Source organism: Bos taurus, chromosome 11 (genome assembly GCF_002263795.3).
Source record: "Bos taurus isolate L1 Dominette 01449 registration number 42190680 breed Hereford chromosome 11, ARS-UCD2.0, whole genome shotgun sequence".
NCBI classification, from domain to species: Eukaryota; Metazoa; Chordata; class Mammalia; order Artiodactyla; family Bovidae; genus Bos; species Bos taurus.
The window spans coordinates 49,613,204-49,628,755 of record NC_037338.1 but is presented as its reverse complement, the minus strand read 5'-3'; the positions used below and the strand labels follow the sequence as shown (position 1 = coordinate 49,628,755).

At 46.6% G+C, this 15,552-nt stretch overlaps 1 protein-coding gene and 1 non-coding gene across 11 annotated transcripts in view; one reads left to right on the top strand and one right to left on the bottom strand.

Annotated features, from left to right (window-relative positions):
- The window catches only part of ELMOD3 (ELMO domain containing 3), a 33,460-nt gene that overhangs the window by 13,276 nt on the left and 4,632 nt on the right, over positions 1-15,552 (top strand). For all 10 annotated transcript variants that reach the window (XR_003037060.2, XM_024998869.2, XM_024998865.2 and 7 more), the window contains 3 exon segments: positions 1,695-1,818; positions 2,022-2,144; positions 7,156-7,286. Coding sequence is in view for 9 of the 10 variants with exons in the window: in XM_024998869.2 (XP_024854637.1) it covers positions 1,695-1,818; positions 2,022-2,144; positions 7,156-7,286 (378 nt within the window). In the remaining variant the exon portion in view is untranslated.
- Positions 12,826-12,898, bottom strand: TRNAG-CCC (transfer RNA glycine (anticodon CCC)). The gene has a single exon. It is a non-coding gene; the product is annotated as a tRNA-Gly (tRNA).

The following is a 15,552-nucleotide window of genomic DNA, read 5'->3' as shown; positions in this document are numbered from 1 at the left end:
ACAGTCCATGGAGTTGCAAAGAGTTGGACACAACTGAGTGACTAAGCAGAGGATAGGGCACTGGGCAGGCAAGAGGGAAGCTTCCAGTCGAGGGCTCTTTCCCAACTCAGAAATCTCAGGGTACAGAATCACAGGTGGCTGAGGACCCAGGTGTCATGTGGTCTCAGGGACTGTGTCCCCGGAGCTCTAATGGTCCTGTCTTATGGGGGTCCTTGGAGCTGCTGCCCACTCTCCCATCCTAGGGATTGCGGGGACGGGGTGGAGGGGGTCTGGAATCAGATGCTAGGAAGCAGGGTAGCCTGTCCAGAGAGCTGAGTGATTCATGGCCAATATAGGAAAATTTTCCATATCCTAGAGGAACTAGAAGCTCTTTGGGAATTTAAAAAATATGTGGGGTTGGAAAAAGAGTGCTAAGGAAATGAAAAGCTGGCAGACATCTTGAGTGCCTAGTGGTAAGTTTGCTGCTGCTGCTGCTAAGTTGCTTCAGTCGTGTCTGACTCTGTGCGACCCCATAGACGGCAGCCCACCAGGCTCCCCAGTCCCTGGGATTCCCCAGGCAAGAACACTGGAGTGGGTTGCCATTTCCTTCTCCAATGCAGGAAAGTGAAAAGTGAAAGTGAAGTTGCTCAGTCATGTCCGACTCTTAGCGACCCCATGAACTGCAGCCCACCAGGCTCCTCCGTCCATGGGATTTTCCAGCCAGGAGTACCAGAGTCAGGTGCCATTGCCTTCTCCGGGTGGTAAGTTTAGAGGACTGTGAATTCAAATGTTCAACCAAAGCCTGGCTCGAAGAGAGAGGCTGAAGATAGGAATCAGACTGATCCCAGAGGGCCGGAACCTGCTGAAATCGGAGTATCCTAAGCCCTGCAGCAGTGGCTCTGAACACGAAGGCATCAGCAGGAGCTGGTGTAGCCAGTGCTGCTGTGGTGTGGACAGAAGGTGCCAGCTACCCCTCAGGGGTATCCAGCTCCAAGAAAGTGCCCTAGACTCCCCTTCTCACCGACTGTCTTATCCTGGAAGTTGAGAGGGCTGTTAGACTGTATGTCTTTTACAGAGAGAGACAAACACAGACATAACAAAGGGTGGAAGCAGCCCTGCTGGGAGACCTGGCCTGGCATCTGTGTGTCTGTCTGTCTATCAGATGCCAGTCCCCATGGCCAGTCCCCTCTAGCTTCCTTGGAAGTCAGTGACAGAGCCATTTCTGGAAAAGCCCAGAGGCTAAATACTGACTGATATAGGCTAAATACAGGCTGATTAGATCTGGGCTTAGGGACATCTCTTTCTGGTTACAAAGAACCTGAGAGCTGGAAGAACCTGTCCCTGGAGATTTTTTTTTTTTTAATCTTTATTGAATTTGTTACAGTATTGCTTCTGTTTTATGTTTCGGTTTTTTGGCTTGGAGGCATGTGGGATCTTAGCTGTCCAACTAGGGCTCAAACACCCCAACCAGGACCCACACCCCCTGCAACAGAAGGTGAAGTTCTAACCACTGAACCGCCAGGGAAGTCCCTTGGAGATTTATTAATAGCAGATGCTTCACAGCTTCTGCCCTGTTTCCCTGGCTTAGAGGCCAGCCAGTTAGTTGGGAACTATTCGTTTCTACAAGACCAGTCCTGTACTGATTGATCCTCATGGTAAGTTCATGAAAGCAAGTGAACTCAGCACTCTGCCCACTCCTGCACCTTTCTCCCCAGAAAAGAATCCAGCCCACCATCCGAAGGACCGGGCTTGCTGCCCTCCGGCACTACCTCTTCGGGCCTCCGAAGCTCCACCAGGGCCTCCGTGAAGAAAGGGACTTGGTCTTGACCATCGCTCAGTGTGAGTGCACGGCTGCAAAGCAGAGAGAACGGTTTGTCCATCCTGTGACTGAGACTAAACCGAGGCTCTTGCATTCACCATGTTGTGGGGAGGGCCAGGTGTGGGCGTCCAGGCCGGGTCTGTCTTGGCTGTGCGTTCTCTGGGAAGCACTCAGTCCTTCCCTGAGGGCCAATTCAGCAGAGCATGCATGTGTTTGGGGGCAGGTGGCCTGGATAGCCAAGACCCCATGCATGGCCGAGTCCTGCAGACCATCTATAAGAAGCTGACTGGCTCCAAGTTTGACTGTGCCCTCCACGGAGACCACTGGGAAGATCTGGGCTTTCAGGGTAAGAGAGAGAAATGGTTCATCTCCCTGACTCCTTATTCCAAGACTAGCATGAGAACCCAGATAGTCCTCTTCCTGTTACGCCAGCACCATGAGACGGGATATCTGGGGCAAAGCATTCCAGGAAGAGGGGACAGCTAATGCAAAGGCCCTGAAGTGAAATGTGTGTAACTCTTTTTTGAGAAAAAACAGTGGCAGAAGTGGACAAGAATTGTTCACTCGGGGCCTTGCAGGCCAGTGTAAAACGTGTACTCTTAGTGGAATGGAAAGCATGGGAGTGATATGATTTAGAATCCAGTGGTTTTTTTTTTTAATTAATTAATTAATTTAGTCGCTCAGATTCTTAGTTGCAGCACGTGGAATCTTCAGTCTTCCGTGTAACACACAGGAACTTTGAGCTGTGGTATATGGAATCTTGTTCCCTGACCAGGGTTCCAAGCCAGGCCCCCTGCATTGGGAGCTTGGAGTCAGCCACTGGACCACCAGGGAAGTCCTCTAGTGTTTTCTTTTTGCTCTTTTCTTTTAGTGTTAATGAAAATTGTGTTTTACATTATTTCACTTCTTGAGTGAAACAAAATTATTTCACCTGTTTTTGAATTGTCCATTTTTTTCCTAAACCATATATAAAATTACATTTATATAAAACAGGAAGACATCTTGATTTGAAAAGGAAACTTTATATGCTCAAAATTTATTTGTGCTCTGTTGGTTTTGATAGTGTGTTTAAGTCCCTTTACTGTCCCTCATCTATAATATAATTGACTTGGACATGGAGAGTCACATCAGTGTTATGATTTTTCTTTCAACCATTAATTTAAATAACTCAAGAGGAAAAGGAAATTCTGTTGTATTTACCCATATGTTTACTCTATCCCTTATTCTTTCTTCCTTTCTGATCTTCTAAGATTCCTTCTTTTTTCACTTCCTTCTGTTTCAGGAACTTCCTTTAGCCACTTTCTAAAGTAGGTCAGCCAGCATAAATCCTCTTAGCCTTCCTTCATCTGAAAATGTCTCGATTTCCCCTTTACTCCTGAAGGATGATTTCTCTGAATATAGAATTCCAGGTTGACAGATCTTTTCTTTCATCCCTTGAAAATAAATAGGCTGCTTCCTTTTGGCTTCCATAGCTTCTGATGAGAATTCTGCTGGCACTTGAATTATTGCTTCTTGGTAGATGAGGAGTGGTTTGTCTCTCTACTTTCAAGGTCTTTTTTGCTCACTTTTTTTCTTTTGTTTGTAGGAGTGTGACTATGGTATGTCTTAGTGGAGATTTCTTTGGGTTTATCCTATTAGGGTTTTGCTCAGTTTCTTGGATCTGTAGGTTTATGTCTTTGGCCAAATTTGGTAAATTATCAGCCATTATTGCTTTGAGTACTTTTTTCAGCCCTTCTCTTTCTCCTTTCTTGTATAATTCCGACCCCACGGGTGCTAGATCTTCTGTTACTGTTCCTCTTAGTCCCGGAGGCTCTGTTCGTTTTAAGGGGATATCTGTATAGCAGCAGCAGCTGTAGAGCCCAGAGGTCTCCAAGGCGCTGTTCATTCTGTTTTGTTTTTTCTCTCTCTGTTGTTCAGAGTGGGCTGTTTATATTGTTCCGTCTTCAAGTTCACTGGTTCTTTCCTCTGTTGTCTCTATTCAGCTGTTGAGCCCACCCAATGAGTTTTTAATTTTAGTTATTATAGTTTTCGGTCCTAAAGTTTCTGTTTGGTTCTTTATATCTGATATTTCTTTACTGAGACCTTTATCAAAGGCATTTGTATAAAAGGCATTTGCCTTTTACCAAAGGCATTTGTAGGTTTCTATTGTTGCTGCAGAAAATGACCACAAATTTAGTGGTTTAAAACAATACAAGGAAAAAAAAATAAAATAAAATAAAAAAAAACAGTACAAGGGACTTCCCTGGCAGCTCAGCAGTTAAGGCTCTGTGCTTCCAATGCAGGGGCCACAGATATGATCCCTGGATGGGTCCCACATGCTGTGCAGTACAGCCCAAAAAGAAAAAAGACCCACAGATTTACCACCTTCTAGTTCTGTAGTTGAGAAGTCTGACACAGTCTCTCTGAGGCAAGATCAAGGTCACAGCAGGGCTGTATTCCTTTTTAGACTCTCCAGGAGAGAATCTATTTCCTTGCCTTTTGCACCTTCTAGAGGCCTCCCACATTCCTCCTCCTTCAAAGCCAGGAACACAGCATCTCTCAGAGCTGAATCTGTCCTCGCATCCTTCTTCCTGATGCTGTGTTTCTACCTCCCTGTCACACGTTTAAGGATTTTTCTGACTACATTCAATTCAGTTCAGTTGTTCAGTCATGTCTGACTCTTTGAGACCCCATGAACTGCAGCACACCAGGCCTCCCTATCCATCACCAAGTTCCGGAGTTTACCCAAACTCATGTCCATTGAGTCGGTGATGCCATCCAACCATCTCATCCTCTGTCGTCCCTTTCTCCTCCTGCCCTCAATCTTTCCCAGCATCAGGGTCTTTTCAAAAGAGTCAGCCCTTTGCATCAGGTGGCCAAAGTATTGGAGTTTCAGCTTCAATATCAGTCTTTCCAATGAACACCCAGGACTGATCTCCCTTAGGATGGACTGGTTGGATCTCCTTGCAGTCCAAGGGACACTCAAGAGCCTTCTCCAACACCACAGTTCAAAAGCATCAAATCTTCAGCACTCAGCTTTCTTTATAGTCCAACTCTCACATCCATACATGACTATTGGAAAAACCATAGCCTTGACTAGACATACCTTTGTTGACAAAGTAATGTCTCTGCTTTTTAATATGCTATCTAGGTTGGTCATAACTTTCCTTCCAAGGAGTAAGTTTTCTTCCAAGGAGTAAGTGTCTTTTAATTTCATGGCTTCAGTCACCATCTGCAGTGATTTTGGAGCCCCCCAAAATAAAGTCAGCCACTGTTTCCACTGTTTCCCCACCTATTTGCCATGAAATGATGGGACCGGATGCCATGATCTTAGTTTTCAGAATGTTGAACTTTAAGCCAACCTTTTCACTCTCCTCTTTCACTTTCATCAAGAGGCTCTTTAGTTCTTCTTCACTTTCTGCCATAAGGGTGGTGTCATCTGCATATCTGAGGTTATTGATATTTCTCCTGGCAATCTTGATTCCAGCTTGTGCTTCTTCCAGCCCAGTGTTTGTCATGATGTACTCTGCATATAAGTTAATAAGCAGGGTGACAATATACAGCCTTGACGTACTCCTTTTCCTGTTTAGAACCAATCTGTTGTTCCATGTCCATTTCTAACTGTTGCTTCCTGACCTGCATACAGGTTTCTCAAGAGGCAGGTCAGGTGGTCTGGTATTCCCATCTCCTTCAGAATTTTCCAGAGTTTTTTGTGATCCATACAGTCAAAGGCTTTGGCATAGTCAATAAAGCAGAAATATATATTTTTCTTGAACTCTCTTGCTTTTTTGATGATCCATCGGATGTTGGCAATTTGATCTCTGGTTCCTCTGCCTTTTCTAAAACCATCTTGAACATCTGGAAGTTCACGGTTCACATATTGGTGAAGCCTGGCTTGGAGAATTTTGAGCATTACTTTACTAGCCTCCCTGGTAGCTCAGCTGGTAAAGAATCTGCCTGCAATGCAGGAGACCCTGGTTCGACTCCTAGGTTGGGAAGATCCACTGGAGAAGGGATAGGCAACCCACTCCAGTATTCTTGGGCTTCCCTGGTGGCTCAGCTGGTAAAGAATCCACCCAAAATGCCGGAGACCTGGAATCAATCACAGGTTTGGAAAGATCCCCTGGAGAAGGGAACAGCTACCCATTCCAGTATTCTGGCCTGGAGAATTCCATGGACTGTGTAGTCCGTGGAGTCCTAAAGAGTTGGACATGACTGACTACACTGGGCCCAGCCAAATAGCCGCAGCCTTCATTCTGACTGTAATCTTGATTCCCCCTTGCTGTGCAGCCTTTTATTTTGTATTGGGGTATAGCCAATTAACAATGTTGTGATAGTTTCAGATGAACAGCAAAGGGACTTAGTCATACATATATGCGTATCCATTCTCCCCCAAACTCCCCTCCCATCCAGGCTGCCACATAACACTGAGCAGAGTTCCCTGTGGTATACACTAAGTCCCGTTTGATTATCCATAGCAGTGTGTACATGACCATCCCAAACTCTATCCCTTGCCCCAGCAATGTTGCTGTCTATTAATTGTCTTTTGTCGTTCAACTTGAGATTTCCCTAGTTCTTGGTGTAATGAGTGATTTTTTTATTTTGTCCTAGACATTTGGGGTAGGATATAATGACACTGTGGATCTTCTTTAAATCTTCTATTGTAGCAGGCCTCCTCTGACACTGGGCAGTGGGAGACAGGTGATATCACCTCATTATTGCCAGGTGGGGATAGAAATCCAAGTATCCCACTGAGCCTCCACTAGTACCACTGGCTGGGAGGGGCAGGGGTGCCTCACTGCTGTTACATGTCACCTCCCCTGACATCCCATAGAGAGAGGTGGGCTCCTTGGCACCAGGGAAGGATAAAAGTCCGTCCCCTGCATCTCTGACTGCCCTGGCAGAGCTGAGGGCCACCTCATTGCAGTCAGTTAGAGGAAGTCTAGATTCTCCACCTGGGCTGTGATCAAGGTCATTGACTCAGGGAGCAGGGATTTCACTGTTATTGTTGTTCAGTCACTCAGTTATGTCGAAGTCTTTGGGACCCCATGGACTGTAGCACACCAGGCTTCCCTGTCCTTCACTATCTCCCAGGTTTGCCCAAGTTCATGTCCATTGAGTCGGTGATGCCATCCAACCATCTTATCCTCTGTCATCCCAGAGTTCTCCTTTTATCTTCAGTCTTTCCCAACGTCGGGGTCTTTTCCAATGAGGCGACTCTTCGCATCAGGTGGCCAAAATACTGGAGCTTCAGCTTCAGCTTCAGTCCTTCCAATGAATATTCAGGGTTGATTTCCTTTAGGATTGTCTGGTTTGATCTCCTTGCTGTCCAAGGGTTTCATTAAACTCCCTCAGTTTTCTCTTGGTTTTTGTCTTAGGAACAAATCCAGCCACAGACCTCAGAGGAGCAGGCTTCCTTGCCCTCCTGCATCTCCTGTACCTGGTGATGGACTCAAAGACTTTGCTAATGGCCCGGGAGATTCTCCGCCTGTCTCGTCATCATATCCAGGTGGGGCTTTGGTGAGAAGCCAGCAGAGAAGGCTGCAGGGCTAGGACCTGGGCACAGGGCTGTCCTGAGTAGGGGGACAGCTTCTCGGGTAGATCTCCAGTTGCTGATGGCCCTCAGGACAGCTGAGGCAAGCAGGCATGGGCACCCGCATTCCCCTGACCTGGCTGGAGCCCAAGCTCCGCCGCTCATTGGTGTGTGTCTCAAGCCAGCGCCTCAGCTGCTCAGAGCCCTGGTTTCTGCATCCATAGAGAGGAGCTCATGGAAACTTCAGCCGTGTAGTTGGGGAAGTTCAGTGCGGTAATGTGCACAAGCACAGGACACAACCCTGGTGTCAGTGTTTCATCGTGCTGCCCTCCCAACTCTGGTGTGTTCTCCTGGCCCTGGGGGAGGGCGCATTCAGCCTTCACGTGCCCAGAGGAAAGGTTTTGCCTCCCAGGGCTGGGTGACACACATGAGCTTACGAAAGCTCAGGAGTGGCTCCTGTAGCCCTCAGGTTCTATCCAGGCCTCTCTTCAGGGTTTTCCCCTGTAGTAAAGGTGGTAGTCCCCCGATTTTAGACAACAAACTTGACCTGTTTCCTGCCATTCGTCTATCCCAGATTCATGGGGCCTGGAATTCATTCATTGACTAAACAGATATTTATTCAGCATTCCCTGTGCTAGTAATTGTTCTTGGTGCTTGGGATGCGTCAATGAGATCCATCTAGCAGGGAGGACGAGACAGTAAGTCTAATACATAAATAAATAATAGGGTATGTTAAGTGCTAAGTAGGCAAGGTTGGGAGAACATGAGTGGATTACAGTGGTTTTTTGTTTTGGGGTTTTTTGGCTGCACTGAGTCCTCATTGCAGCATGGGGGCTTTCTCTGGTTGGAGAACATGGGTGGATTACGGTGGTTTTTTGTTTGGGGTTTTTGGCTGCACTGAGTCCTCACTGCAGCATGGGGGCTTTCTCTGGTTGGGAGAACATGGGTGGATTACGGTGGTTTTTTGTTTGGGGTTTTTGGCTGCACTGAGTCCTCAACTGCAGCATGGGGGCTTTCTCTGGTTGTGGCGCAGCCTCGGTAGTTGCAGCTTGCAGGCTCTCTAGTTGCAGCACTTGGGCTTTGTTGCCCTGCAGCATGTGGGACCTTAGTTCCCCAACCAGGGATCAAACCCACTTCCGCCCCTGCATTGGAGGCAGATTCTTAACCATTGGACCACCAGGGAAGTCCTAGGATTACAGTTTTCATGGGATATTAGGGTAGCTCTCATGAGAGGGTGAGAGTTAAACCATGCCTTGAAGTTGGGGGGATGGATGTTAGCCAAGCTGGTATTTAGAGGAAGAACATTCCATGCAAAGGAAGCATCGAGAGCAGAGGTTCCAGGAAGGAGTGTGTCTGGCATGGGAGGGAATGGCAGGAGGCCAGAAGGAGCTGCCAGGACAGTGGGAAGGAGGTGATGGGGTAACAGGGACCAGATGGTGTCGGACCTGATAGACTGTGATGAGGACGTTCGCTTTTACTCTGAGTCAAATGAGGGTTTTGAACAGCCTGGAGTGACGGTCCAACTTACATTCTTTAATGCATCCTGCCAGCCAGTGGGTTGAGAGTGGTCTCCCGTGAGGACTTTCACAGTCAAGCTAGAGGTGATGGTGGTTTGGTCCAGAGTATTTTTCAGAGGAAGTAGGAAGTAATCAGATCCTGGGTATAGAATCTTAGAGAATACACCCAGCATATTTTTGAATGGATTGGATGCAGGTGTAAGAAAAAGAGAGGAGTCAATGGTGCTTTTTAGCTTGAGCAGCTGCAAAACCAGAGTGGTACCAACTGAAATGGAAAAGAGCAAGTGTGGGGCGGGGGTTCCATTTGCCATATGAATTTTAGATTGAAGTTATGCATTTTGGGCAAGAACCCTACGGAAGTGACAGCCCTCACGTCAGGAGCACCCGCGTCAGTGTGTCTTACTACTGGTGAGGTTAACCCGGAGCACCTGGTTAAGGTGGTAGCAGCCAGGCCTCTCCTCTGTAAAGTCACTATTTTTCCCTTTGTAAATAATTGCTCGTGGGGGAATATACTTTGAATGTGAACGTGTTAGTCACTCAGCTGTGTCCAACTCTTTGCAACTCCATGGACCATAGCCCACCAGGCTTCTCTGTGCATGGGATTCTCCAGGCAAGAGTACTAGAGTGGGTAGAAGGTCCCTTCTCCAAGGGATCTTCCCAACCCAGGGATTGAACCTGGGTCTTCTGCATTGCAGGCGGATTCTTTACCGTTTAAGCCACCATAATTAATCACTGTCTTGGAGGATGATAGCTTGAAACTATATAAATACCCTGTTTTTCCTCAGACTTGGTTCTAATGGTGATTTTCTGTTTCCCTCATTCCCCTTACGTTTGTTAGTTGGAATTCTTCTATAAGAAAGAGGCATCTGTGCTATTTATTTATTCAGGTACTTTTTATATCAGATATTTATTTTATCTATAGGTTATAATCCAGTACTATCATTATGTATTATGTATTTTGTTGCTCCAGCCATACCCACTTTAAGAGCTCTTTCAGGTTGGTACCTGTGCCCTTTGAACATGCCCTGTCCTTTTTTGAGCACTTTCTAGATCCGAGAAGACACCCTCGCTCATGTTTTATTTTCTCTGTGTGATTCCCAGCCCTGAAACCAAACACTTCTCCACGGAGCTTTTGTTCTTTCGTTGGAGAATGCGATCTGAAAACCAAGATCTGAATGCTGGTGTTCCCACTGCCATTACGATCTCCCTGCTTCTAGGCCCTCTCAGCGGCCAGAGCTTAGGAGATATGTATGTGTCACTGATTCCCTCGGCTCTAATAGGAATGGTCGCCAGGGGTAAGTGGACCCGCCCAGCCGCCAGTGCACTTCACAGAGAACAGGAAGTGGGGTGTAATGCTACTTGAGAGAGAGGACCTGAGAATGAGTAACCAGAGGTGAGACTTGCAGCATTTTCATCAGATCACTGTGTCTTAGAGCCTGGGCAGGCCGGCCTGTGCTGCAGACTGCTCCAGTAACCATGTTGTTGGTCATTATTACTTAATTCTCAGAACCTCAGCTTCTTCCTTTGTAACATGAGAAAATAATTCCAACCCTGTATAAAATAATTCCAACCCTGTGTAAAGTGCTAAGCACATTAGTCACTCAAGGAGTGTTAGTTATCATAGTAATTTTTGATTTCCATGAGTAAAAATACATTTTTATATACATCTTTTGGATAATATATACATATGTAATACATAACTGTGTTTTCAAAACTGTATCTGTACTTGCACGAGCATGCACAGACACACGTCATGCACTTATATATACAGCCACTGTAAAGTAAAGTAGATCCATTTGAATCTAAAACTTCTTGTGTGTGTTTAGTCACTCAGTTGTGTCTGACTCTTTACGGCCTCATGGACGGTAGCCTGCCAGGCTCCTCTGTCCATGGGATTCTCTAGGCAAGAATACTAGAGTGGTTTGCCATTTCCTCCTGCAGGGGATCTTCCTGACCCAGGAATCAAACCCTTGTCTCTTATGTCTCCTGCATTGGCAGGTGGGTTCTTTACATCTAGCGCCACCTGGACTGCAAAAACAAATAATCACACATTTCCTATCACGCAGGCAGTTTTCTCATTTCTGATGTTCACTGAATATCTCTGTTATCTTTTGAGGAAAAAACACTCATTACATCTGATGACTTCACATTCGCCCGTCTCTTCCAGGAGACACTGGAGGAGGTAAGAGGGTACTTCATGAGGATCTGGTTCTGAGGTAGATCAGGACCCACAAGTTGAAAATGTGGGTGTGTTCTGTCGTCTTCACGATGCAGGGAGGTAATGTCTGGGTCAAGTTTAAGAACCAGATCAGTTAGCTTATGAAACCGTGCAATCTCCTGCAGCGACGCTACTTCATCATAAGAGTTCCAGAACTTCCTTGGTGGTCCAGTGGTTAAGAATCTGCCTGCCAGTGCAGGGGACATGGGTTCAGTTCCTGGTCTGGGAAGATCCCATAAGCCACGGAGCAGCTAAGCCCATGCACTGCAACTACTAAAGCCTGAGCTCTCGAGCCCGTGCTCCACAAGAGAAGCCACCACAGTGAGAAGCCTGTGCGCCGCAACTAGAGAGTAGCCCCTGCTCGCCACATCTAGGGAAGGCTCGTGCCCAGCAACCAGCACAGCCAAAAATGAAAAACAATTAGGAAAGGTGTCCCGAAGGCTGAGGGGTAGCTTAGCAATAATGGACTAGCCTCTTGTTGTAGAGGCAGTGGAGAGAGACCCAGGGAGGGAAAACGGCTTGCCCAAGGTCCCGCAGTTCATGAGTATTTCCTAGAAATCATCTTGGAGCTCAGTGCCTCCCTTCTGGTGGGGTATTAAGGCTCTCCTGTAAGACCTTCCTGCAGAAACAGGGAGGTCGGGGTAGAGGGTTATTGCCAGTTCAGCACCCCTCGTTTGTTTTCAAGGACAGGCTTGACTGAGGTGAGGGGGGCAGGTCCCTGGATATCCAAGGTAAGAACATGCTAGGCTGAGGGAAGAGCAGGATGGGAGAGGAAGCCCTGGTACTCCATCTAGGTACGGACCAGCCTGACCACTTTGACTAACCTGTTCGTCATCCCTTTGCCCGCTGGCCTTTGTGCAATTTATAGTGAATTTATATTTACTCCACAGTATGCATGCCAGACAAGAAAAGGAACAGCAGCTTAAAATAATAAGAGGGCAAGTGTAGGTGTCAGGAATCTAGATCCTAGTTCCACCTGTGGTATGATTACTTAGCTGTGATTTGAGGCAAGTCACCTATGGGCTTCCTGGGTGGCGCTAGTGGTAAAGAACCCACCTGCCAATGTAGGAGATGTAAGAGACTCGGGTTCAATCACTTGGTCTGGAAGATCCCCTAGAGAAGGGCACGGCACCCAACTCCAGTTCTTGCCCGGAGAATCCCACGGACAGAGGAGCCTAGCAGGCTACAGTCCATAAGGTCGCACAGAGTCAGACACGACTGAATGACTTAGCACAAATGCACTTACCCTCTCTGGGTATCAGTTTGCTCTTTTATGAAATAAGAGATTTGGCCTAAATGATCCTAAGGTCCCTTCCACCTTTATAGTTCTTTGAACTCTTAAGTCCTTCAGTGTCTTAAAACTTCACTTCAAGCCCTTATGAATCTTGAAAATAACAGTTTTCCAGGAGGCACACAGGCAGCCACAGTAACAGCTCGGGGACACAGCCTTGCCGGCAGCCAGTCCTAACTTTGAACTGACTTTTGATAGACCTTTGACTGCCAAGAGTAAAGAAAACCAGAGACCTAATTCAGAGGCTGAAACTACAGCTGGTAAATTTTTGGGGGGAAAGAAAGTGCATTAGTTTAAGGGCTTGACATTCAATTTTGGAAGAACTGACCCTAAGGCCAAATACAGTTAGCCACAAGGTGGTGCTAGGAGTAAAGAACCTGCCTGCCAATACAGGAGACTTTTTAAAAAAATATTTATGTGTTCTTTAATTGGCTGCATGAGGTCTTAGTTGTGGCATGCAAACTCTTAGTTGAGGCATGTGGGATCTAGTTCCCTGACCAAGAATCAAACTTGGGTCCCCTGCATTGGGAGTGCAGAGTCTTACCCACTGGGCCACCAGGGAAATCCCAAAACAGGAGACTTAAAGAGACGTGGGTTTGGTCCCTAGGTCAGGAAGATTCCCCTGGAGGGGCAAATGGCAGCCCACTCCAGTATTCTTGCCTGTAGAATCCCATGGACAGAGGAGCCTGGCAGGCTACAGTCCATAGAGTCACAAAGAGTTGGACATGACTGAAGCAACTGAGCATAGCATAGTTCCCTAAGGAGAGAGCTGAGGCTTCAGGTACCTGTGATACATCCTGCTAAAGAGAAATTGGCCAGACACTACAAATGCTGGTGGACCCTGGGACTCCGTGGAAGCGTGTGATCCATGCTGTCCTGAGGAGGGAGTGCTGCAGTTCAGATGGCGAGATGCAGGGTACATCGGGCTGATTGCTGGCAGGCAGAGAAGCAGCTCACCACAATAGTTACTCACAGTCAGCAACTGGTATCATCTTCCATGCCATTTCCATCTGTTATTTTATTCCATCAACATGATGAGCCTGCAAGAGGTTGGGCAGAGATGATCCTTGGAAATCTTCATTTCCCAGTGAAGGAACGTGAGAATCAGAGAGGTGAAATGTGTCTACACAAAGTGGGACAGTTAGGAAGTGGTGAAGCTGGCGTGAGGACCCCTGTCTCCTGACAGCTCGCCCAGCAGTGTGCTCCTCACAGTGGGGATCTCAGCAGCCCAGCTCTCAGTCACCTGAGGGAATGCAGGTGCCTAGGCCCCTCCCGCCACGGAACTGCTGAACTGGAATCTCCAGGGGGTGGCGCTGTGTTGGCAGCAGCTGCCAAAAAAAACCCAACTGATCTGGATTTGGTCTTCCTGCTTCGGGGTTCAGAGGTGAGTCATAAAGAGAAATGAAATTTCAAATGAAGACTCAGAAGACTCTGATTCCCTCTGCTGTTCTTTTAGTCAGTTCCCAAAACATCACCTCAGTGTAATGTTTTAGCTCAAAGCCACACTTTTCAGGTCCAAGGGAACTGCTGAAGGAAAGGAGACATTTTGCTCTGAATCCCAGTTTTTCATGGCTTTTTAGTAAGTACGTTTTTGTAAGAATGTTCCCGAGGGAATTCCCTGGTGTCCAGTGGTTAGGGCTAGTGCTTTCCCTGTGGGGGTGGGGTGGGGGCTGTGTTCAAACCCTAGTCGGGGAACTAAGGTCCCACAAGCCACACAGCCAGGAGAAAAAAAAAAAGATACTGTATAAAATAAAGTACTTTGAAAAACAAAAGAATGTTCCCAAGAGTGAATGAATGCTAAATTCAGATCCTGTTAATTATGTTGCTACATGTTCTTGTTGCCATATTTATTTTTAGACTGAAAGAAATCAAGGGAAGGCATGATACTACACAAGTATTGTGGTAATTAAGTAGTCAGTACCTGGAACATACAGATGCACCTCTGCTGACCTCAGCTATGGATGGTTACGAACATTTGTTAGCACCTCCTCAGGCCAGTACTGCCCTTAGCATTTTGCTTATGTGATCTAAATGACTCCTCAGAGCAGCTCTGCGAGGCAGGTTGTGGGCTAGTGGAAAATGTAGCCTGTGGATCATAAAAGCTGTCTCAGAGAGTTTGTGTAATGGTTAACAAATGGACTCCACCCAGCATGGCCCTCGCATCGGGGTCCCCAGGACTACTGCCAGGTTCATCGGTTTACTGAGAGGACTCTCAGGATTTGGCCTATAGTTGTTCTCTCAGCTGTGATTAACTGCAGCAAAAGCAAGATCAGCAGAGGGAAGAAGTGTGTGGACAAAATCCATCGGACACCAGACACAGGCTTCCAGGAGCTTCCCCTCCCTGTGTGGGCACATGGAATGCACGGACTTCCAGCAGCATCAAATTGGCCAACACGTTGAATGTTGCCAACTAGGGTCTGAAAGGTTGTTGCTGAGCCGTGAAAGATGCTGGGATTCTTAGCCTCCAAAGGAGAGGAATTCAATCCTGGGCCAGTGACGAGGCTTGATCACTCAGAGCTTTTGTGTAGTAAAGTTTTATTAAAGTATAAAAGACATAGAGAAAGTTTCTGACATAGACATCAGAAGGGGGCAGAAAGAGCGCCCCTCTGCTAACCTTTAGCAGTATGTTATATACGTATCAGCAAGCTGTTAATTAGAGAAAGGAAATATCTCAAAACTTAGAGTGGCACTAGGCTCATCACCCACAACATGCATTTTGCAATAACACTGGCACAAGGTGAGTGATCCTGGGCCATTGACATGAAGAAGACATGAAGAAGAAATTGATCTTGATCTTGAAGATGAATTGATCTTGATCAATCTTCAGTTCATCTTGAAGAAAGGCAGGTTTCCAGGTTAATATATAGTTTCATTAACATAAATTAGGAGAACAATGGCATACTGGTTATTTGAACCCTTATGGGTTCTGAGTCTTAAGTGGAACTGATCTGAAGAAAGACAGTCTAGGGTAAATACATAGTTCATTAACGTAGCTTAAGAAAAACATTTCCATAAGAAAAATGCATTGGTTAGCTCAAGGTTTGAGAAAAGTTCAGGTGGAACCAGGTGTCGTCATGGCAACACAGAATTTTAATAGAAACCTCCTTTTAATTTTGTATAGAGAAGGGAAAAAAATCTGACACTTAAAGTTTGTTTCCTCCTGCCGCTTAAGAGAGAGAGAAAAAAATGCTGACACTTGCAGGCTACTTCCTCCAT